Source organism: Harmonia axyridis, chromosome 3, assembly GCF_914767665.1.
Source record: "Harmonia axyridis chromosome 3, icHarAxyr1.1, whole genome shotgun sequence".
NCBI classification, from domain to species: domain Eukaryota; kingdom Metazoa; phylum Arthropoda; class Insecta; order Coleoptera; family Coccinellidae; genus Harmonia; species Harmonia axyridis.
Window position 1 is genome coordinate 12,741,411 of NC_059503.1, and position 24,284 is coordinate 12,765,694.

General features: G+C 34.1%; 4 protein-coding genes across 7 annotated transcripts in view; 1 reads left to right on the forward strand and 3 right to left on the reverse strand.

The window, feature by feature from the left end:
* Positions 1–807: 807 nt before the first annotated feature.
* LOC123674672 (programmed cell death protein 4) lies at positions 808–3,270 on the reverse strand. The gene is made up of 2 exons (XM_045609638.1): positions 2,984–3,270; positions 808–2,653 (listed from the first exon to the last, which is right to left on the reverse strand). The coding sequence occupies exon 2, from the start codon at positions 2,552–2,554 to the stop codon at positions 1,157–1,159; it is 1,398 nt and encodes a 465-aa protein (XP_045465594.1). The 5' UTR covers positions 2,555–2,653; positions 2,984–3,270; the 3' UTR covers positions 808–1,156.
* Positions 3,271–4,143: 873 nt separating this feature from the next.
* On the reverse strand, positions 4,144–6,719 carry LOC123674673 (leucine-rich repeat-containing protein 57). Its single transcript, XM_045609639.1, has 2 exons — positions 6,559–6,719; positions 4,144–6,499 (listed from the first exon to the last, which is right to left on the reverse strand). Exon 2 carries the CDS (start codon positions 6,480–6,482, stop codon positions 5,766–5,768), a length of 717 nt encoding a protein of 238 aa, XP_045465595.1. The 5' UTR covers positions 6,483–6,499; positions 6,559–6,719; the 3' UTR covers positions 4,144–5,765.
* Positions 6,720–7,327: 608 nt separating this feature from the next.
* LOC123675685 (guanine nucleotide-releasing factor 2) overlaps positions 7,328–24,284 on the forward strand; it is a 32,833-nt gene continuing 15,876 nt past the window's right edge. For 2 of the 4 annotated variants that reach the window (XM_045611138.1, XM_045611139.1), the window contains exon 1: positions 12,746–13,381. In XM_045611138.1, the coding sequence (XP_045467094.1) occupies positions 13,228–13,381 (154 nt within the window). In that variant the 5' untranslated portion in view covers positions 12,746–13,227. Of the gene's footprint in view, positions 7,565–12,745; positions 13,382–23,363; positions 23,586–24,284 lie in introns of those variants that run through there. The other 2 variants (XM_045611140.1, XM_045611141.1) reach the window with 2 other exon arrangements.
* Positions 15,986–20,850, reverse strand: LOC123675690 (microtubule-associated protein Jupiter-like). The gene is made up of 3 exons (XM_045611147.1): positions 20,444–20,850; positions 17,217–17,659; positions 15,986–16,227 (listed from the first exon to the last, which is right to left on the reverse strand). The coding sequence occupies exons 1-3, from the start codon at positions 20,701–20,703 to the stop codon at positions 16,130–16,132; spliced, it is 801 nt and encodes a 266-aa protein (XP_045467103.1). The 5' UTR covers positions 20,704–20,850; the 3' UTR covers positions 15,986–16,129.

The window sequence follows — 24,284 nt, forward strand, 5'->3', positions numbered from 1 at the left end:
AATCATTGAACTTCGAACCTCAAGTAAATTTTTACATTTTACATAGCATAATCATCAAATCAATATTGAAACTCTGATATCAAAAGTGACATTATTCAGCTAAAATAATTTTTGTAAAAAAATTCATTTTTGAGGTGCACTTGTTCTAGTAAGGAATTTATGTTTTGTCAAATATAGCCATCTTCAAATTTTATGCAGAAAATAATAATAGGATGAACACTCACTCGTAAAGAATCAATTATCAAATGGAATTCTGTCTGTTCTAAGCAAACTCGATAATTCCTGAACGAAAATACCAACAAATTTAAAATTTTCTGGTCAGGTTTGAGGCAGACTTCAAAGACATCCATTCAATTCCTTTCATCAAAAATCTAAAGATAAATACCAACATAAAATAGATAATAACTCATCTGGGTTTGCCTTCAGATAAAAATTGATGACTTTCAAAACTGATATTTAATAATTCCAAAAATAAGAATAAATACTTAGAGATTTAAATATATGTATATATATATATATATGTTATTGTTTAAAATCATTTGAAATTTTTGTTATTGAATGGTGTATACGTCTCATCTGATAAAAGTAAGATAACCGCATCCACCAATTTTTATTGATAGTATGCCCAGAAAAGCATGATGCAACTCCTTCAATTCATATTTTTTTTGTAATTATACAAAAAAAATATGAATTGAAGCAGAATTTAATAAAACCCCAACTTTAAAGCAAAAACCATAAGGGCATACTTCATTACATTATCTATAATGTGTTCAATTTTTCCTATTTTGGTTATAAATAAAATCAAGATTTTAACTTGAAATAATATTTATTTCATAGATGAACAAATACAAATAAAAGTAACATTTGAATGTGTACCTACAGCACTTGGTGCTATTGTGAAAAAAATATAGTTGCAAAATGTCAAGAATAAAGGGTGATTTTTGAGTAACATAACTTCAAATAAAATAGTACATATAATATCAGAGTAGACAAAATCAATATTTATGTTGAGTTTGTGGCGGTTAGTAATTTTTTTTAAATAGACAGTTCTACTGTTTGAAATGAATTTGCTGTTAATCCTATAATCCTTAAATTAATTCAAACTCAAAAATCACCTAGTACGAATATTCCAAAAATAACAAGCATAAATAGACAATTACTTTCCTTTCAAGCTAAGAATTGCCTTTAATTTTGATTTTTCTTTGTCTTCTTTGTCTTTTTCTTCATCTTCTTTGTCCTTCTTATTTTCCTTAATGAATTGATCTCCTTCGGAGACATATCGTTTACGCCCTCTAGAAGGCATATTTTGAATAATATTTTCATTGAGAAATCCTGCTTTGCGGCAACGACCAACAAATCGTTCTAAAATAAAATAGGCACGAGGAACATCTGTTTCTATATCAGAAAGGTCATCGTACACACGCAAAAAACCTCTCTCCATCTGATCTGTAGTAATCAGAACCTCTCGAGCAAAGGAACGCAATAGATTACAAAGGGCTTCCTCTGTGTCTTCTTTATTAGCTTCTAAGGCCATAATTATAGCTTCATACACAAATTCATGATGGAAATGTGGAACCTCCAGTTGTTTCAGACAACGGGAAGCTTCTTCAATATCCCTAGAATAAACAAATTCTTGCAGATCTAGTATCATTCGTTTAGTTATGGATTTGACAGGTCTTAGCGCTCCACCAAATCCCCATACATTGTGCAGTCTGCTTAAGCCATGGTCCATATTGATAAGAACTTTTGCATGGTCTAATGCAGTTAGGAATTTCTCACCATCACTTTTCTTCTTTGTCTGATCTATAAACTTGGGAGGAATACATTCATCAGCAATTGCTCTCGCTATGAAATTACCAATCAATGTTGGAGCATCAGGAATGTCTAGTACAAGATCATCTATATCAGCAAGAATGTTTTCAAAAGCCTTGGTTATGTCTGGAACAGTAATACAATCACTGAATAAATCAGCAATCAAAATTGATGTCAGTTCTCTATGAGATGCTTTATGATCCATTGCTATTTCTATTGACTGTTCGACAATAACATTCCTTCTACTCAAAGGAATGTACCTTTCAACTGCTTGAGCTACTTCACAAGTCTTTCCATGCTCAAAATATTCTAGAATGAATGGTTCCAGTAATTTCTTGAGTTCTATATTGGGTTCATCAGGTATTACAGCATGTAGGTATGCACCGTTGTTCATGTTTTCATTGTCATAGTTTGGATCATTCACATCTTCATCAGCTTCCAGTAATTCTGAACCAGGAACACCCCAGACTCCTTTTCCTCCTGCGCCCTTCTTCTTAGGCAGGCCTCTTCCATATCCATTCCTCGAACGTCTACTATTTTTCCACAACCTCGGAGAGTGAATATGTCCTGTAACCATAACTTGTTTGCCAAACATTTTTTTAGACTTATGTTTGGACTGGACATCACTGACTGCCGTAACGGATTTAGTTTCCAATTCCTTTTTAACTTCTTTATCGATGTCGGTTTCATTGTCGTCTTCGACGTCCACATCAAACTCAACTTCGTTCTGTTTATGAGCCATTTTGCTCAGCTGAATGAAAACACTAACAACGAAAACAGCCGATTTTCACGATGCAATAACGTTCGTTACGTACAAAACACAAGTGCTCAGTCCAACAATCTGTAACAATAAAATTTTTTGATCAATCTAATCCCATTTTTACCGGTAAATCATACAACATGTTACTAAAAAAACGCCTACGTGACAAAAAATGGGTTGAGATTATTATCGAATTACAATGACATTTCTTCCTCCCAAATACAAGCAAAAAATAAAGTTATATATCGATAAGTTGGAGCATACGTTATTACACTTCAAATAATTGGAATAATTCTCTTTTGAAGAGAATGTTCTGGAATGCAGTAATAAATAAAAACAAAGAGAAACATCCCAATATGAGGAAATACTCAAAATAAACTACCTCCCGCAGTAGGTAAACCTTCAACATACCTTTCAGTTTTCTTTCCACCAAATTATTGTAAACAATTCAGCAGCACCAACGTATCAAATACCTGAGTTTTTTTGCGCAACAAAATAGACCCTCTATCCACCATGAAATGAACCTTGTAAACAACGCTCAGCCGTTTCGAGTTTGTGCGGTAGCAAGTCTATTTGTCTGCTTGCACGTATTCCATTTCCATCTCTTTTACTCTTGAACAACTTTCCTTTCCTCTGAATTTATTTTTAAACGCAGATAAAACGAAGTAAACAAACATCGTGTTGCAGCGAACGTTATTGGAATAACAATTCCTATTGACAATTTGAATTAATCGAAATATTTGAAATATAATAATACCCTATAGGTTTAGAAAATTTCTAAAATTGCATTTGATTACATCTCTTTTATTTCCTCTCTAATAATTTTTACTCTACAACGTCCAAGTTGATCTTGTCTAGTCGATTATAATTTTCAATCGAAAGTTTTGTTATTTGTTTACATACTTAATGAATGAAAAGATGAATTTATAGGGCTTAATTAAAATAATTTGACTGAACCATTCATTTCAAGTGTCCAGTAAAGGAATACTTATCCTTGAAGCGTTATTTCTGACGAAAGTGAAATACCTACCTATATTTTGTAGAAATGAATACCTAATCGAAAAACTTTGTTTTCTGGGTTCTCATATGTTTTAACTGTTTATTCCGTATTTTTTTAACTGAACCTGAAAATTGTGAATGAAAATGTACTCTATTCTAATCATTTTCTACTAATGAAAACAGAGGAGGGCGTTATAAGTATTTTTAACGAATTCTATTGTTAGAAAATTATTTCTAATAAGAAGGATTACTTCTATAAATATATAAATGTTTGAAATGAATTTCAAAGATGAATCTAGAATGCTAATCGCAGTATCAGAAGTAAAAACAATTCAAATTCTATTTCACTCAATTTTGTTTATTACCTCAGCCTATAGATTTTTCATACTTAAGCTCGAAACGCTTATTCAAATTGAAATAAAGAAAATAAGTTTTTCCGAAAAATTATATATAAATTATTGTATTTTTACTCAGATCGCTAAATGTAATCAGAAGCAAATTGAAATAATACAATAATAGTTTGATAAGTTTTGTACTGAGAAGGTTATCTGATAGCAACAATGTAATTTAAATAGATATACCAATCACATTCATTTATTGTTTTATCCACTTAATTAAATATTCTGAGATATAACATTAGGAAAATAGATTTCAGTGTACAAGACAAAATAAAGAATTTAAGTTTAGCTAATGTACAGTATAAATATTATAAGTAAAAAATATATAGCTGTTTAGCGCCACAGTATATTATACAGATATAGTAGAATCGCATAGTGATGTATAGATTATAGATAATATAGAACATTTGACAAAACTTTTATCATTCATCCCATTAAATTGCAATTCTTAAGACGCGAAAGAAGTTAGTAGCATCAAAGAACTATAATAATCAATTTGGTCCACTTAGATAGTCCGAGTATTTCATAGTTTTCTCGGAAAATGTTCACTTAATCACATTTTAATTCTTAGTACTAAGATATGAAAATCACAACATGACCGTAGATTGGTGGAGGAAGCTAAATTTAACAAAATCGCTAATAGAAATATTAAAAACTACTTCAATTTCAGCAATCATTTCTATGTAAATGATTGTATATCTCATGAATAATGATCTTCATAATGCTTGATATACTACACTGTTTCTAAGTTTTTGACACATAGTTTAATGACTAGATTATTTGCTTTATTAATTCAACAATAGACTTTATCGACTTTTTCAATGAGAAATTTACAAGTACACATAAAATATTACTTGAGGAATCTTTAAATTTTATTATTGTTGTGTTATTGAATGTGCATTTGCTCAGATCAATTGATGGAGGAAAATTATTTCTTTCAAAATTGTGTATTATGATAATTTCAGATTGACATATTTCCTAGTTGGAAACCTCAGATTATCTGTCTACTAAGGAAGTGCTTTGAACTCATATGTTAACATTTATAGGTAAATATTAGAATTGAAACACAATAATAATTTAATATTCCATTAGAATATACATTCTATGGAAGAGAGGTTTGAATAATATTCAATTTCGCAGTCAACTTTTTGAACCCTTGAAATTTTGGACTTTTATTTCAAAATTCAAATCAATTATAGATAAACCACCTTCTTGAGGAATGTTTTTTCAATAATAACTTCGGATATTTGTCGAGTAGTCAATGATAGATTTTTGTGTTATAATAATGTAAAATTATATTTTCACTTGGAATGTTTCATAATTATTCGAGAACTGTGCTTATTGCAAAAATGAAGGACTTGTTTTCTTCATCGGTGGGTTTGATTCATAGGCATATCATCTCCTTATATTCCTATTCCTGCTGCATTTTCATTTTTATAAAAGGTTAGTTTTACTAAACTTAGAGTTGAAATAAAATATAACTAAATGTTTAGTACGCAATACGTACTTTATATATACTCAAGAAAGTAAAAAGAACCTTCACTAAAAAGTAACCATTCCATGTTCTTCATTGAATTTTTACAAAGTTCTAAACTTTTAGCTGTAGTTGACTTTGTAAACATTGTTTGTTCCTGTGGAATTTAGCCTCCCATTAAATCAAGTTTTATAGAAGAAAATAACAAGGAACTCTTAATTTGTGCCATGAGAGTTTTTAATAGACTGTATAAATCATAAACCTCAATGAGTCCTTAATCTAATATGACCAGATTTTTCAATTCACTTATCTATTAAAATAGTCAAAACATCTTTTTCCTAACAGCTGTGAATCTATCCATATAGATTTCATATCCATCAATATCTGATAATTGCTTAGGCTCAAAAAGATTTCCATCTATGGAGAGGTTTGCAATTTTTGAATCCCTCAAAATTTTAGGTGATATTGCTGATAGTTGTAGGCAGTTTTCCTCTAATCGTAATGTCTTTAATCGTAGGCACTCTGCTATTTGAGGGGATATAAACGTTATTTGATTTTGGTTTAAATTAAGCTCAGTTACATATAACCCTGCTATATCCGAAGGAATGGATTCAATTTCATTCTTAGACAAATCTAGTAGGTCCAAGTGCTTTAGCCCACAAAACATCATTGGAAATTCTTTTAAATGATTGCTGCTTAGATAAACTTGTTTCAAATGAATCAAATTAGATAATGTTCTAGGTAGTGTACTCAAATTGTTATGCGAAGCATTCAATGTTTCGAGTTTGGTTAGTGCTCCAATGCAATCTGGTATTTTTGTAAGTTTATTCTTTTGTAGATTCAAGTGCTTCAACTGCATGAACCTGCTTATTTCTTCAGGGAGTATTAAGAATTTATTTTCTGATAAATCTAATGTTCTGAGATTATTTTCAAGCTGTCTAAATGATGGTGGGAATTCAGATAATTTTCCTTGAGATACTTTCAACACTCCTGTTTTTTGTGCAGTGTTGATATGTTGTTTCATACTAGAATTTCCCATGGTTTAAGTGTTTTAGTCTGAAACATAGGTGATAAAGGAAATATAACGCCTTCTACAATATAGAATTAGCGTTTACCTTCCAAGTGCTTGTTTATTAAATAAAATTGTGTTGATTTGATGGTATTGAATTGTTCTATATGATATTACAAAATGTTAGATTCAGCTCATAATTAGTTTTTTAAATTTAATGAAGATGTCATAATTGGCAATGATTGACGACTGATTTTGACAAGTCAATTCAGTTTTATTTTTTTTTTGACGAATATGTTTACGAAAATACCCGAACTAAAGGAATTCACTAAGGATGTTGCCAAGTCTATAAAATTATCTGAGTCTATGATTGTGGATTCGAGATATAGGTTCCGAAAAAATGAATTAGATTCTACTTTTAGAGAGATAGACTTTTTCACTAGTCCGAAAAATCTAATGAATATTCTGAATTAAATTATTGGAATCTAGTCTTCTTTTTCTACTACACCCATATAGATATCCTTCTCGGTCAACAGCTAGTTATTTTGTTGGCATTTTCGATTAATAATAAAGCATAAACTAATAACGTGAAATTGAAATGAATTTAATTATAAGATATTTTTCATTTACAATCAATCGAATCAATTTTTTGCATGATATAAACTGTATTGAGAACCCTGTTATTTGTGGTATATATTGATTGGTGCAGATAAAAATTATGATTTGCATTTCATATAATTATTCAAAGTGAATAGAAAATTCCAATTAATAAAAAAATAGTATTTTTGTTTTACTTCAGTTTTCAATAAATTGAAAAAACCGACAACACTGCACAGCAATTAAAGGTGAACGGTCGATAGAAATCGGTCTAAGAAATGTAGTGCATGTGATATAGATGTCACCACTTACCCACTCTTTTCAGTGATTCCATTTCTGAATCCTGAATGCCGATTACTTTTCCGAAACATGTATTTCCTTAAAAGTTACAAATTTTTATGTTTCAAGTTCAGGTAAAATGTAGTGTTTTGGTTTAGTGCTATGAATGAGTGATGCCATTTAATGGATTATCTTGAATATGACATCAACACCCAAACCTGTGAAACATGCCCAAGGTAAGTTGTATTACATGTTTATTTTGATAGTTGATAGCTTTGGAGAAGCTGCACCAACTGGTATTGCATTGAGTGAATACTTCAGTAATTACATTCTATTATTTTGTAAATAATTTAAATCTGCCATTCGTTTTGTCTGATAGTCAAGTCCTTCAGTGTTGATTATCTTAGCCTATCAATTGTTTGATAGTTATTAGATAATCTTATTATTTTGGGAATTTCAAATTAAAATAATATAATTACCTCTTTCAAAATTTTAAAGCATTTTGAAGCATGTAACACGTGATAAAAATAATCGACAATTGCAAAGTTATATTTTTTGATCATTTAAGTTTTGATGTGTTTATAGATGATATGAGTTATTACATATTATTTATATAATAAGAAGCAAGCGAATCGATAAAAACATTAATTCAGAATTAATCAATTATTTGGAAGTAAAAGCACCCTTAAGTTCCTGATGTTTGTCATCAGTGGCTCTTGAACCATGAGATCAAGTGCTGAAATTAATGATTCATTCACAACACTAATTTAAGATCATTGTCCAATTAACCTTGGTATTTGAAACGGTCTTAACAATTTTCAAAACTTCTTTATTGTAACTTGATCTCTTGATTTTTCAAAATGATTTTGTGATATTCTTTGAATGGGTATGTGCTATCTGTTATTTAAATTTGTTGTTCCAAACGAAAGATCAATGTATAATTTTGGGAGGGCAGATGTTCTAGAACTGATTGATATAACAGAACCAAAATAAATAGTTGAGTTTAAAAACAGATCTGATTGTATCCATTTAACTTGAATAACATGTGCAATTGAAGAGATAGCAATGAGTATTCTCTATTGTGAAAAGTTTTTCTTTATGTGGAATTCATTTTGCAAATTTATTTACATATACCTACTCAGTATCTATTAGAAGCACTTAAACAAGTGCTTCTAACAGATACTAAGTAGTTTTCTGAAAGTATTTGTCGCGTTCTTCAGGATTCGCTCTCATACCAAACAGAAAAAAGGAATAACTGATTAGAATTAGATAACATTAATGTTTGCAACGTATCCAATCAAAAAATTAAAAAATGTTTAAATACCTATTTATTAGTTGAAATTATTCTACTGTTACCTAATTGGTAAACAGTTTTTTCACTTTTTCTAGTTGATTATATAACTATTTCACAACGAAATTACTATCATCACCTCGATTGTTATTTAAGAAACAAGGGCAGATAGAGTATTCCCTATTGTGAAAAGTTTTTCTTTATGTGGAATTCATTTTGCAAATTTATTTACATATACCTACTCAGTATCTATTAGAAGCACTTAAACAAGTGCTTCTAACAGATACTAAGTAGTTTTCTGAAAGTATTTGTCGCGTTCTTCAGGATTCGCTCTCATACCAAACAGAAAAAAGGAATAACTGATTAGAATTAGATAACATTAATGTTTGCAACGTATCCAATCAAAAAATTAAAAAATGTTTAAATACCTATTTATTAGTTGAAATTATTCTACTGTTACCTAATTGGTAAACAGTTTTTTCACTTTTTCTAGTTGATTATATAACTATTTCACAACGAAATTACTATCATCACCTCGATTGTTATTTAAGTAACAAGGGCATTAAGTAGATACTGCTGGCCCGAGGGCATCAACATGTCTTGACTACATACTTTTCTATTTAATCATTCTGAGCTTTTGAGTTACTACAACCACAAATTTGAAAATTTAATTGAGTTCAATTTAATCATAGTGAACCTATATTAATTTTCTTTGAGACGGACCATCGTTGCTATGGAAAAAACTTTCCAACTTCAAATATAAGTTTTGAAGATCCCCGAAAAAGCCAAAAACGCTATAAAAAAACTTATTGCTAAAGAGTACCCAAAATTTTTGGATGGCAGAAATCTTTGTGGAATGTATTAATCTCGGTATTAATGCAATTGTGTTGCTCGTATACTTTACCGAACTCTTATTCATGAGGCACGGAATGATACGTTTTTAATGTAGAAAGTTGCTTTAATATTCGGTGTATTTTGTGGATGCTGACGGCAAGAACTTGTGATATGCTAGTTACTTATATAGAAGATAAGAAGTTGGTTCTATGGTTAATGTAATAAAGACAAAACCTATAGAAATCGTGTTTTCACGATTGTTGATGAAGACGAAATCAATGATTTCAACTGATGAGATATTCTATCCTCCTAAGATAATACATGTTTTTACTGCCACGGGATTATATGTATAGAAAAAAGACTTTTTCTGACCTAGAAACGAGGACGTTGTATTATACAACCAATTGGAAAAACACATTTGGCAAAATCCCATGTATCTTTGCGAAATATCTGGGTTTGCGTCGAAAATGAACAACTCTTCTAGCAGAAATGGGGGCCAATATGACTACGCTGAAAGGTCATGGTGATTGGAAGACGACGTCTCACGTCTGTTGTTGAAGGATATCTATATATTAGGTGTAGTAAAAAGAAATCCATCATTTTTCCAATATATGGCTTTAGTTATCTATATCTCGCGTTGTATATGTTCGATCGGGTCCTACTAGATGGCGTTAGAAAGGTGAGATTTCGTACTACAAAAACTTTTCTGACAATTTTGTGATGAGTTGACTCAGTTCAGTTTAAGCGCGTGTCAAAGATGGACACTAGCAAAAAAAAAACCCTATATTTTACGGTTTTTTTTCGATTAAGGCGAAAATTAAGCCAGGTGGCTGAAACTGTAAATAATGTTTATGGTACTGATACTGTAATAGTCAATCACGCGCAATTTTGGTTTCGCCGATTCCATTCCGGTGATTTCGATGTCATAGCTGCACCACGCACTAGAAGACCAATTGTCGATAAAATAATGGACGTTGTTGAGTCCGATCCTCATGTAAGCACTGTTTCGATTGCCTTAGAGCTAAATATTGCACAAAAAACCTCTTGGAACCATCTGCATAAGGCTGATCCCAAGAAACTCGATGGTGCTGAATCGCAACAAAATCGACCCATTTTTGAAACGGTTGGTGACTGGTGATGAAAAGTGGACTATTTGCGACAACGTCAAGCGGAAACGGTCTTGGTCGAAACGCGGTGAGTCGGCGGAAACGGTGGCCAAGCTAGGATTAACGTCTAGGAAAGTTTTGCTGTGTGTTTGGTGGGATTGGCCGGGAATTATCTACTATGTGCTGTTTCCCTACGGCACAACTGTTAACTCGTAACTATACTGTCAACAAATGGACGTCTGAAGGAAGCAATTGCCCAGAAGCGGGCTGCTTTGGCCAGTAGGCGAGAAATTGTGTGACTCGCTAGAAGCTCCGGGAGCTTGGTTGGGAGGTTCTTATGCATCCACCTTCTAGTCCGGACCTGGTACCAAGTGATCTGTTCCTGATCATTGCGAACAATATTGCTGGTTAAAAATCTGCTTCAACAGGGGCTTGTGAAAATCGACAGCCTCAATTTTTTTTCCAATAGGGACTAGGACTTCTATGAGAGAGGTATAATGATATTATCTTCAAAATAGCAACAAGTTATCGAACAAAACGGCGCATATTTGTTCTAAATCGGAACATTTTAACTATGGTAATTAAAGCCTTGTTTTTCATGCAAAAATAATGGATTTTTTCTTCACATTATAATATATCTTCAAAAAATGAATGAGAAATAAAATGTAGAGAAAGTAAATTATTGTTTTTATTCATAATGACAAATGATAGATAAAAGCTAGGGGAGTTCCGAGTACCAACATATAATAATGAAATATGTAAAGGGTGTTTTTTTTAGAGCTATAGAACTTTAAATTGCAATAAAACAACGATGGATTATTCGATTGACATGAATTTTATTTATCCGCAAGATAATCTTGTGGCATTACATTTTAAATATGATTTCGGATATATGACCGCCACGGCTGGCTCGGATGTAGTCCAATCTGGACGTCCAATTTTCGATGACTTTGTCCAACATTTGTGGCCGTATATCGGCAATAACACGGCGAATGTTGTCTTCCAAATGGTCAAGGGTTTGTGGTTTATCCACATAGACCAATGACTTTAAATAGCCTCACAGAAAGTAGTCTAGCGGTGTTAAATCACAAGATTATGGAGGCCTATTCACAGGTCCAAAACGTGAAATTAGGCGGTCACCAAACGTGTCTTTCAATAAATCGATTGTGGCACGAGCTGTGTGACATGTTGCGCCGTCTTGTTGGAACCACAACTCTTGGACATCATCATTGTTTAAGGATTCTCCTTAAACAATGACATCATGGTTGTTCAAATCAGGAATGAAAAAGTTAGTAATCATGGCTCTATACCGATCACCATTGACTGTAACGTTCTGACCATCATCGTTTTTGAAGAAGTACGGACCAATGATTCCACCAGCCCATAAAACGTACCAAACAGTCAGTTTTTCTGGATGTAACGGTGTTTTGACAAACACTTGAGGATTAGCTTCACTCCAAATGCGGCAGTTTTGTTTGTTGACGTAGCCATTCAACCAGAAGTGCGCTTCATCGCTAAACAGAATAAAATGGACGTAGTGCGCGATACGTATTCCGCACAGAACCATTATTTTCGAAATAAAATTGCACTATTTGCAAGCGTTGTTCAGGCGTGAGTCTATTTATGATGAATTGCCAAACCAAACTGAGAATAAATCACGTGACAGCTGTTAAATCGGTCGCCATCTTGAACAGTAATGCCAACTTAAAGTTATATACCTCCAAAAAAAAACATCCGTTATAACCGTGAAATTTGTGTGAAACTGAGATATTCCCACACGATTCCTTTTCACAAGATATAACAGAATGAAAGGATTTGCCACAGAATAAGAGGAACATAAATCCATGTTTGCTCCAGGTAATTCAACATTCACGGGTTATTTTCAGAATTGTTAATTTCATATTATTTTTTCATATTATTTTTCTTAGGGTTCAGATCTCCAAATTTTTATGAATCTTCAAATAACGAAACAGATCTTCCTTATAATCAACCGAAATATTCGAGTCGATTACAAAAGCCTTGAACCACGTGTAAACAAAGAGAATTGTCCAATTTGGATCGGCGATTAGGTCAACAGTAAGACGATTTTATTATGCTTGTATGCCCAACTGTTGCGCTCCAAATATAAATTTCCGTCGCAGAATAATTATAGAAAACCGGGATAAAGTCATCGTTATTTTTCAGTCTTCACTGATATCGCACAAGATCCAGTATCGAGAAATCGTGATAATGAAAAAAATTGCGCTGTTAATTCTTCCATCGCGTTCGTCGAAACTCAATTCATTACGATCTTAATGGGATTTATCGGGACGTAACACTGCATATCGATTTTCGCTAATTGATGGATATAGTAGGTTTTCGCTTATTGTGATCCAGTGCGATGGACCATTTCGTGAATTTTTGCGGTGATATACACCTTACCACCTTCGAAGACGTGAAACGCTCATACCTATCCGATCTTCCACTTTCTTCACGAATATAATCAATGAATTATTCAAAATAACGATGTAGATTCGTTGACCTCACCTTCCCTTTCTAAGCCATCAACAATAATTTGAACCCGATAGTCTTAGATATCACAATCGATTGAAAAACAATACAGACGACAAAACGGCTCCCGTTCAAATTGATAAGTGTTGTGTTGGTAGTGTCGATCGTCGAAAACCAAATGAAATTGATCGTTATGCCCGATTTCGACGATTTGTTGAATTTCAAGCAGAGAGTTCGGAGAAAGTACAGCTTGGAGGGCAGAAAGAGGAACAGGAAGTGTCCCGCGGTGCTGATATCGGTGAGGCTCACCCCCGAACCGGAATGTGGAAAAAGTGAGTGAAAATTGACAGAGACGTCAATAAAAACCTTCAGTATATACGCTCTATTAGTGTGACGTCACACACCGCCAATTTTGGTTCTCCTGTCAGTGTTCGGAATCCAAACAAATAAATTGTCATTCAAATTAGTACGGTGTCGTTGAAGGAATTAGCTTATTTTCATAAATGATAGTATTTGAGGAACGATTTCAGTATTAATTGATAGACAGAAAGAACGAGGTTAATACCAGTAAGTTTGAATCCTGTATCATTCCCCAGATTTTGTAAAAAGCCGTATTTTTTAGTTGAACTTCAAGTTCGAACTTACTGGCATTAATCTCGTTCCTTCTGTCTATCAATTAATAGTAAAATCGTTCCTCAAATAATCTTATTTATCAATATAAGCCAATTTCTTCAACGACAACGTACTGATTTGATGAATGACAATTTGTGTGTTTGGATTCCGAACACTGACAGGAGAACTAAAATGGCGGTGTGTGACGTCATCACTAATAGAGCGTATTGGCGGAATATTTTTGGTGTGTAGTGTATTTATGTTGGCAATGGTATGATGTCATACCTAGTAAGATTTTTAGTACCACCCTCAGAGTAATGAACATAAATAGAGGGAGTATATGTCATTTTCTGTAAGCAAATTTTGTCCCCAACATGAACTATCAAATTTGACATGAAGCGCGCGGAAATGAAAACATATCAGTGATATTTCACTCAATTCACGAGTTTATCCACAAAGAACGCACTTCTTATGTCCCATAGTGAATCAATGCTTCATATCATCTCTAAATGTATTCAAATTAATACCTAAATATATCAAAAATTCAGAAAACAAACTCCAAGCGCGCCAAACCACGTGAAACAACCGATGACACTAGGAGAGCAAAAGTTGCCAAACCTTGGATTTCAGCTGGTAGATAAAGAAAATAATAAATATTCTGCTTATTATAAATTCGACAATTAGTAAAAATATCGGATTCCAAATATTCAAATTTTGCATATTTAATCGGGAATCACTAAAATAAATATATTTCATTCAATATAATATACATTCTTAACGATATAGTAAAATTGTGGATTTGAAAATATATCACAATCCGACAAGCTAATCTAACCACGTTGAGGACATGTAAAAATTGTGTATACTCCCTCTATCTATGTTTATTAATCTATGGTACCAACCAAATACTATTATTCATACTGCATTCACAAATCTAGAATAGAATAGAAGTGTTTACTCACCTTGCTTGCCTTGCTGTTGGCATCAATCCGATGTGTCAATCTGATTGTAATTCGAATTTGACGTATTCTATTATTGTCTGATAAAACTAGTAAAAAATCAGCAGTTTGGCAACGACGCAAGAAAACATTTTATCACGTCATGGTACTGCTATATGTTTTTTAATGTCTGTGAACTAATTCAACCCCCGAATTTATATTCTATGTTTTACATTTTAACGTACATTTTGAAATTGTATAATTTCTGCTATATGTATATTGGATGTTGGATCGTGATCAGTAAACTATGAGTAAGCGGCAAACAATTGAATAATATAAAAATCAATCGAAGCCAGCAGTAATAACAAAACTTCAAAGTGGCGCGATGCAGGGTTATATCAGAGACATAGAATAGAATGTGAAACTTCACATTTCTGAGGGTTCCACTCAAAAGTTACGTGATTCACTTCGATTGTTGTTTGGATGACTGCTGTATTTAAGAGGGGTTACCACCACGTGGCTTTCCGCGTATCAGTTAAACTTTGTTACACATTCATTTCCCCTCTGGCGGTCCTGCGATGACCAAACTTTGTACGGTGTACGAAGTTATATATTCACTTCATCCTCTTTCTTTTTTAGAAGCAAATAAATAGATGGCAGCACTGTACGATGGTAGATTATTTTTTCACAAAATTAGTTTTTCCTCTTTTCTGATGATTTTTTTTTTCACGAATATTTAAAAAAAATATCTGTGCTTTGTACATTGTACGTATCATCATTTTTTTCGCAAAAAACGAAAAGTTACCACAATTTTTTTTTCATTCACAAATTAAAAATATTGACTTTCCTCAATGTAGATTATAATTAAAGGAAATTATGTAAAAACCCTATAAAAATCGTTGGTTGTAAGAGGAAAAAATCGATAATTTCGTTATGAACTGGGTAGTCACGTGGTGGTATTATAATGGATTTATTCACTAAGAATAGTAGTTCTTGGATTCTTTAATATCGTCATCTAGCCTATTATTTTATTTTATTTTTTATTTCATTTTTATTTAAATATTTATGAATATTCAAAATGTTGAAACGTTTGAACGTAGAAATGCTAGAAATTTGAACCAATGAATGAAACGTGACGTCCTTGAAGAATATCTGTTATGTCTAGAAATCCTACTGGGTAAACCAGTAAATAAACAAGTTGGAGTTATAACGGAAGGAAGTAGTTGTTTTCAACTACATACCTTCATTAATTATACATTGGGAAATGTCTGGCATTCCCCAAAAATGAAATATTTGAAATTATTCCAGTGGTGTTTACTTTCTTGGATCTATATGTACTCCTATAAAGTCGAGTATAAAGTCTTGTTTCGACCAAATTCAAGTTACTAACCGTATGTGAAATGTTTATTTAGATTACAAATATTTTTTATCGGACATCGTGTCAAAAAACACACACAAATAACAAAATCACTTCACTTATGCTTCGAATGTTCTCGATTTCGATGTGGTGAGTACTCTATTCGTTTGGTCCTACCATAATCCACTTGAAAAACCACCTGGTGGTACCCTACCGACGTTACTGACCACCACAGGTTCGTCGTATCCTACACCTAACACTGGATTTCCATCTACAAATGAAAATAGATAAATGTTAATTTTCGGGTAAACACAACTTCCTGCAATCTTATTGGCATGAGGGATTTTTTTGCCAGAAAAAAAATTATTCCGTAAATTTTTCATAGCAAACTGTCATTATTTTCAATATCGAATCACCCCATGAAGTTTGTCAAACTCCACCCAGAATACCATGAAGGAATTTGATGGGATCCAAACCTCTTCTGCATTCAAGGCTTTTCAAATTGACCTTGATAATAAGATACTATGATCGTATCCCCTAGGTGAGTACAGTCCATCCTCACGAAATGAAAGCCACTGCAAAAACCTTCTTCGTACAGTCTCTAGATGGCGAGCATGACAGTTATAGATTGGGCGCCAAATAAGGCAACCATACTCGAGCTTACTTCTGACCAACGCGTTAAATAAGTGAATTATTGTTGACGAATTCTCAAACAATCTCGCACAATGAAACCATATGTCCTACATGCCGATAAAGTTAGTTGAATAATATGTGATAAGAAAGAAAACCTTTGATCGAATACCAAACCCAGGTCCTTGATTTCAGTAAGCCGAGAGAGATTTATACCCCTAATGTTGTAATCAAACGGATGCACTTCCTTCTTCCGCGGGTAAGACCCTACGCTACATTTCGATATATTCAAATGAAACTCATTGCTGCTACATCACCTATTCACAACATCCATGTCTTCCTGCAAACTCAAACAGTCATCAGTAGATGAAATTTCAGCATAAATTTAAAAATCATCAGCATAAGCTAACATCAAATTATTTATTATCTGTAGAAGAGGTCATTAATAAATAATATAAATAATAGCGGTCCCAGGTTAGACCCCTGAGGTACTCCCGAAGTAACGGTTATCTCTCTAGATCTACAATTTTCGATTGGAACAAACTGCTGACGATCACTCAAATAGGATTCAACACACAAGCCACAGTGTGGGCGAAACAATTGTGGTAAATATAAAAATTCATGGTTTACCTTTGCGCCTCGCCGACTTGCTCTTGAACTCATCCTTCGAATTGACTCCGCGCCCTGTGAGCACGTTTCTCGACACGCTCGGGTTGGGTATGTTCGGGTTTTTGTCGTTGAAGGGCGCCTTCTTAGTCGCCTCCTCCAGCTTCCTCGGGGTGTTGGGCACCGTCTGCGAGATCTTGGGCGTCAGCTCCGCCTCCACCTTCAGCCTGGGCGTCCTGGGGGTCTCTTTCTCGTCGAACCCGAAGGGTAGCACGGTGGAATTGATCTCTCTGCGACGGAAGTACTTCTTGGTGGGCAGACCCTTGCTGGAGAAGATCATGAGCGAGGGGTCTTCCTCCCGAGGTACCTCGCGCAGGGAGGGCAGTATGTCGCTCTGGTTCCTGTTCAGGTACTTCTCCTTGACGGTCAGGGGGGTAGATATGGATGGCGTGGCGGGGTGGTCGTTTCTGGGGAGGAGAGAAGGGATCAACCATCTGACTTGGTTTCTTAGATGCCAAATGAATGGGATAAGATGGGCATAAAGAACTGTGCAAGCCAAGCGATAGCTTGATGAGTGTTATTCAGAATATGCTCTTTTGACAACAACGTTTAAAAGGTGGTATACTGACTTTAGACATGGTCGAAACACCACCGATGATGCTGAAGGCTGTTTAAGACACCAAAAAAGTCCACGAAATGGTTTTGAAAGATCGTAAAATGAAATTGCTTGAGATAACTGTGGAGTTGAAGATATGAGTGTATTCACTATTTTGTCCATGAGAAAGCTTTGCTCCAAATGGGTGCTGTGCTTGCCCACAGCTGATCAAAAGCAACAACGCATTGTCAATTCCGAACGATGTTTAGAGCTGTTTGAGCCGAATAAACAACATTTTTGAGTCGATATGTGACAGTGGATGAAATGTAGGTTCATCACTACATTTCCGAGTCAAAGAGAGCTTCAGCTGAGTGGGGAACAGGTGATGAAAGCCGTCCAAAGCAAATATCTGAAGCAAGTTGCCAAGTTAATGGATCGATTGAGTGCAGAAATGAAGAAAAACGACCTCAAATGCAAGGCAATGCTCTTGCTGAGGTTGAATTTATATGAAGAAATGTGTTGTTACTTAGAAGACCGGAGTCTTTTAAGTGAAGTTCCCGCAAAAATATCTCCAGAACCACCCTGTATGAATATCTACACTGAATTTCATCAAAATCAGTTCAGTAGAATTTAGAGGTATGTAGAGGAACATCCAAAACTATTAATGTGCATTAGACACTGTATATCTGGAAGATTTGAAATTCGTATGGAATCACTTTCGAACCGATATGAATTCCTATACCCTTTATCAAATTTCATCAAAATAGAACTTCTAGTACGAGTGTTATTGAAATTCTTGGAATTCCACTTTTGCGCATGTACCATGAACACAGTGTTCTCTGAAGAGACGAAATTTGTATGGAATTATCTACTATTCAGACCGGATACTCATACCAAATTTCATCAAAATCAGATAAGAATTGCAGAAGTTGAGACAGTGACAACGATCACACATATTGACAAACAGACCAACTATTTTACACTTTCAAACTATCAACAGTTTTAACAGTATTGAATTCCTCAAACTCCATTGAACATCTCAGGATATTAAATACAGAATTTTTTATCTATTAAGAAATATCTCAACTGTAAGGCAGGGAGAAATAATAAAACTTGTAGTTTAATATTCAGATAAACCATTCCTTTTGGTACGTACTGTATAACGAAAATCCTCTTTCTATTCAACAGATGTGTGGTCTTCTATTCTTCTATAAATCTGGTTTCTTGCTAAGCTAGTACAAAAGTGTCTCTGTATTTCTAACATACGGAAGCTTCCTTTCAGATGAGAGTATTATTGCCTTTGTTACACCCTATACGGATTTCGTGTTCAAACACGAAACTCGGGGATTAAGGATGATTCACGCTACAAAGAGCCAAATCAACCAGCTGGAATAGAACCCTGCTATAATGCCTGCTGATGAAGCTACTTCCACAATCAAAAAGCATTTATCTGAAGTCGAATATGCAGCTATTACACTTGATAAAGGAGAATGTTAAAACCATATGCATACGATTCATTTGAATCGAGATTTTGCTATTGTGCATATCGGAGGTAAAACCATATTTAACAATACATATTTTGTATAATGTATTTCAGACTATCTTTAACATTTTTGGTTTCATGTTTGTCTGAAATTATTATCCGGTTTTGATGAAATTTGGCATGGCTTTTCGAATCCGAAAAGCCATGCCAAATTTCATCAAAACCGACAAAACCGTGAGTTGATTTGCAGGAATTTTAGCTCCTCCGGAGCTAAATGATGTGCGCGTTGGGCATGCGCAAACTTAGAGTTCTCGAGACTCCAATATCTCGCTTTCTATCGGTCCAATTTTGATGAAATTTGGGGGACAGATTCCTGTCGGATCGTGAGTTGGTTTGTGAGTTATTTCAGCTCTTGCGCGGCGCGCGTTGTTCATGCGCAAACGTATAATCCCCATGTAATAAATATCTTTTGTTCTACTGGTTAGATTTTGATGAAATTTGGTGCACTCATTCCTGTCGCATCGTGGGTTGGTTTTTAGGGATTTCAGCTCATGCGGATATACGGTGCGCGTTGTCCATGCGCAAACGAAAAATTCCCATGATTTAAATATCTCTTGGTCTATTGTTTTGTTAGTTAGATTTTGGTAAAATTTGGTATGGGTAATCGGATTGAATCGTAAATTTATCATAGGAATTTAAAAGCTGCACAAAAATTAAATTCCTAGGAACTGAATATTTTACGCTCTACTTGTCTGATTTTGATTTGATGTTATGTGGAGATTTTTAAGTGATTCTAGAGAAATTTTGATTGGGAAATGTTGTTGTATTAAGTCTTCACACTTCATCAAACTGCAAAGAAACTAAAAAAGGAAACATGTCCATTTTTAGAGTAAACGAGTTAATAGAAATTGTGCACACATGTTGGAATTAAGGCTCGGCCCGAACTATACACGGTGCGCTTACAAACTGAACGTGCATTCATGCAGCATCAACAATTATCAATTAGCAAATAACAATGATGTAAAAAGTGCTTCCATTTCACTGAAGATTTCGAAAGTTGTTTGTTCGCATAAAAGGTAACATTCTAGCTGTTTGTAACTTGATATCGTTACGTGATATTTGTTATTTGATGCTGCATAAACGCATACTTAGAGCTACTTGCGTTGCACTCACGGCATCGATATAGAAGGATTTGAGGACTTGAGGGATTGTGACGACAGAATAGTTTCGGTCTTGCTCTCCTCAACGTTCTCCTTGCGGTCTTCGGTAGTGGTTTCTTTTTTAGTCGCCTCCTCGACTTTAACGGAGTCGCCTTTGTCGGCCGACTGTTCGTCGACAATCGTCTTCGCCTCGCGATCTGTCTTCTCCGTCTTCTCTGTCGTTGCAGCGTCTTCTTCCGCATTTTCTGACTTGGAATCGTTGCTGTCTCCCATCTCTATAAAAAAACTAGCTCGAAGAACTTCACCTGATGATGTCGCGCCTTTCTGAGTATGTCTATGCAACACTTGAAAAATTTGATTTCGTTCTAAAAAATGTTGACTTTTGTTTGACAGGTTGAGTCGTTCGCGTCGTGTTGCTACAGTTTTTATTTTTGGTTTGTTATTTTTTAAGATAATGAACTATTGCGTTCGCTGAGGAAATTTTTTTTTAACATCCTATGAAATTTGCACTATTCGATGTTTGGAATATACTGGGTGTTTCTTGAATAAGGTATTGAACTGCGGAGGGTGATACGTTAGGTCGTTTGAAAAAAAATCCCATGAACATTGTCCGGAGTTGCTTCGTTGCTGAGATACAGGGCGTTGAAGTTTAAAAATACGGTACTTATCAAATATCATGAATATTTTCGAACCGATTTGGTACATTAACCACAGACTTACCAAGAAGTCCCCTGCGATACAGATATATTACGAAGATGACAATTTTTTTCTTTTGCAATTTAGAACATTCTTTCATAATTTCTGCACTCAAGCGAACCAATAACGTTATATAATATTCACTATTGATGGAATTTACCTTCGTCAAGATGAACAATATATCATGCACATACCAAAATACACATGCCATAACCTTGCCAGTTGATGTTTAAGATTTTGACAGTTTTCATCGACTGCTTTACACTCAGCTAAATCTCTCTTTGACTCAGGAATAGAGTGACGAATAAATAATGTTTCACCTACTGTAACATATTGACGCAAAAATCTTTTTTATTCCGTTAAAATTGCTCCAAGTGATGGGTTGGAAATTGACGGAGAAGAAATTGAAAGGATGAAATATTTTTAAAATGTAAGAGTGAACATCTAAAACAATGGAAACCAAGAGCAAGATATTGAGGGGAGAATAAAAAAAGCCATCAAATTGTATTTCGCAATGAATAGAAACTTTCATAAACAATAGGAAAATAAAGGAGAAGACGAAAATAACCGTGTTCATAGCAGTAATAGGTCGTTGAAACAACACAGAGAATTAAAAGTAAATTTTAATTTACTTTTAATTCTCTGTGTTGTCTCCACTGTCTGTAGACAGTGGAGATGAAGTTATTTTCAGAGAAGAAATAAAGAAAAAAGGAATGTGATGGGACTAGAATCGTTGGAGAAGCAACTAGGATGGTGGAGACACTTGCATGACTTATTATACCCATACACCGAAAGGAATTAAATAATAAATATAAATATTCAATAAAATGGAATAGAAAAATTTACTTGTTAAGCACACTAGTACACTATACTGATAAATATATGGGTTGCTTCCGAAACTTTTTGATAACTTTGAAATAAAAAATATTTTTCATTCCAAAGTTATCACAAAGCTTGGAACGTAGTATTATATCGAAAGACCACCGAATATATTTTCTACCAGTAATGTACTCAGCAAGTAAATTTTTCTTATTCCCTTTGTAGACGCAGTAAAGCTGATGGGCTATGTGTCCAGTTCAGATGTTGTTTAACATGCTCCGAAAATAAATAAATAAATGGCTTTGTCCTCCTTTGAACTGTAACGAAAATTCTAATTGAACTGTGGAAGAAATTCAGTTTCTCTTGTAAATTCTTCATTTTATTTATAGAAGAGATTCTAGACTGCGGCGCCTTGCGCTGCAGGGATGGATTCGACTATATTTCCATCTTTTGGTTTATTATTGTCAATGATATTGAATTATTGATTATTGATAAAAAAATATTCGAAATACAAATTGCAATCTGCTATAGGTCTTGAAAAAATCTTGTGAAGGGACGTTAACGCAGAGGGTTGAAAACCTTTCATCTTCAAACATCCTAGAAGTGCCAAAATAGGAGAAAAGAGTCTATTGTTTGGAAAACTGAATTGATACCATCTCTGTCATTCACGAATTCAGGTCAAGATCCCACAAATGACAAAGTGAAGCCGATCCCCCTACGCTTTTGTGTCAGTCCGTCACTGTCCACACGCATACCATTTTTGGCCATTTCGCATTCGTCTAATTGTCCAACAGCCCCTGCCGTGGAAGCGACATAAGGAGTGTCATTGTTTCTTGAACTTCCTCTTTTGTCATATCGACTAATATTTTTAATATTCAGTGTCGATATAGCAGTTAGTCATTTTGTTGTCCGACAATCTTTCGACCTTCTTTAACACAGCACCGTCTACGTGCCACAGAGTCGACTCTCTATTTGTAATAGATGTTTACCTCAACTGTGGTTTATTTGGTGCGAGAACACAGAAACGGGTAGGGCGGCTACGTGAAGATTTGCTACGGCGATGCGATGATATCAGAACTTTGGAGATGATGTGATACTGTTATGACGATAAACGTCTTGTCGTCGTTCGGGAAATTCGAATTTTATCATTTCCTGTAGGAAAACGCCTGCTAATCGCACGTTTTTTTAAAGTGGTAGTTTGATTCATAGCGCTCGTCGGAAGTGGGAAAGACATCGGTGGTTTTAGAATGTTTTGTGGTGCCGTTTGTGAATTTTGACAGGTGATTTTTCACGAAGGGCGGGTTATATATAGGCAAGTTGCATAGAATAATGTATTTGTTTATTTTATTTTATACCGTAGTACAACTTGAGACGTGAATAATGACGTTTCGGCTTGAAACGAATTTGAAAATGTCAAATTAAATATTTAATAGGAAATGTATGAGTTCTTTTTGTTTTATTTGATGAATGTTCAGTTCGTTTATAAAATTCATGGTTGGATGGATTATAATGAAGAAATATTGATGCTGCCTCTGAAAATAATAATTTGCTAGGAAGTCCAAAGTTTTCATGATTCATTCTATACTGCAGATGTCTACTTATATCTGAACCCGTCAATTGAAATTCGTTCATAATTACATGTACGTACTGTTGCTTCAAGGTTAATTATAGAATTATAGACTTCAAATGTGATCTGACTTCCAAACATTTCACTTCAACTCCATTTATAGTACTTGATTTTAAACAGGTTCAAAAACCTGTGTGACACTTGCAGTTTTGTCTTTCCAACTGATATAAAGGGAAAACGATACAAAAGAAGAAGGGCAGAAAAAATTATGAAGGTTTTTATCGTCAAAACATTTGAAAAATTTCATATACGAATATTCTCATTTATGCAATGGATCAATCAGTGAAATATATTTTTCAGCAATTTTCTTCCAGCACGATGTGAATACATTTTCAAAAATAATGTTTATGAATAAAACCACAACTTGCAATGCTTACGCAAAAGTTTATTGCATTTCCATATCGTGATGTCAAATCTATGAATATTGATGATTGAAAGATTTAAGAATCGTGAGGATTGATGCTGTACCGCAATTTATTTCGGTTGATCATTTTCGATGGTAAAAAAGTTAGTTTTGCTATTCTCATAAAATTTTGTATACTAATTGACTATTTGTGATTCGCATTTTTGATGGCTTGAAATTCAGGAAGTAAATAAAAAAATTATTTGTTGGAAACATGAGAACATAAAATCATCTCACAAAGGTAAAGCTGAATACAGGGTGTTACCAAATGAGTGACAAAGTTTTTAGGGGGTTAATCTTTGGCGAAAA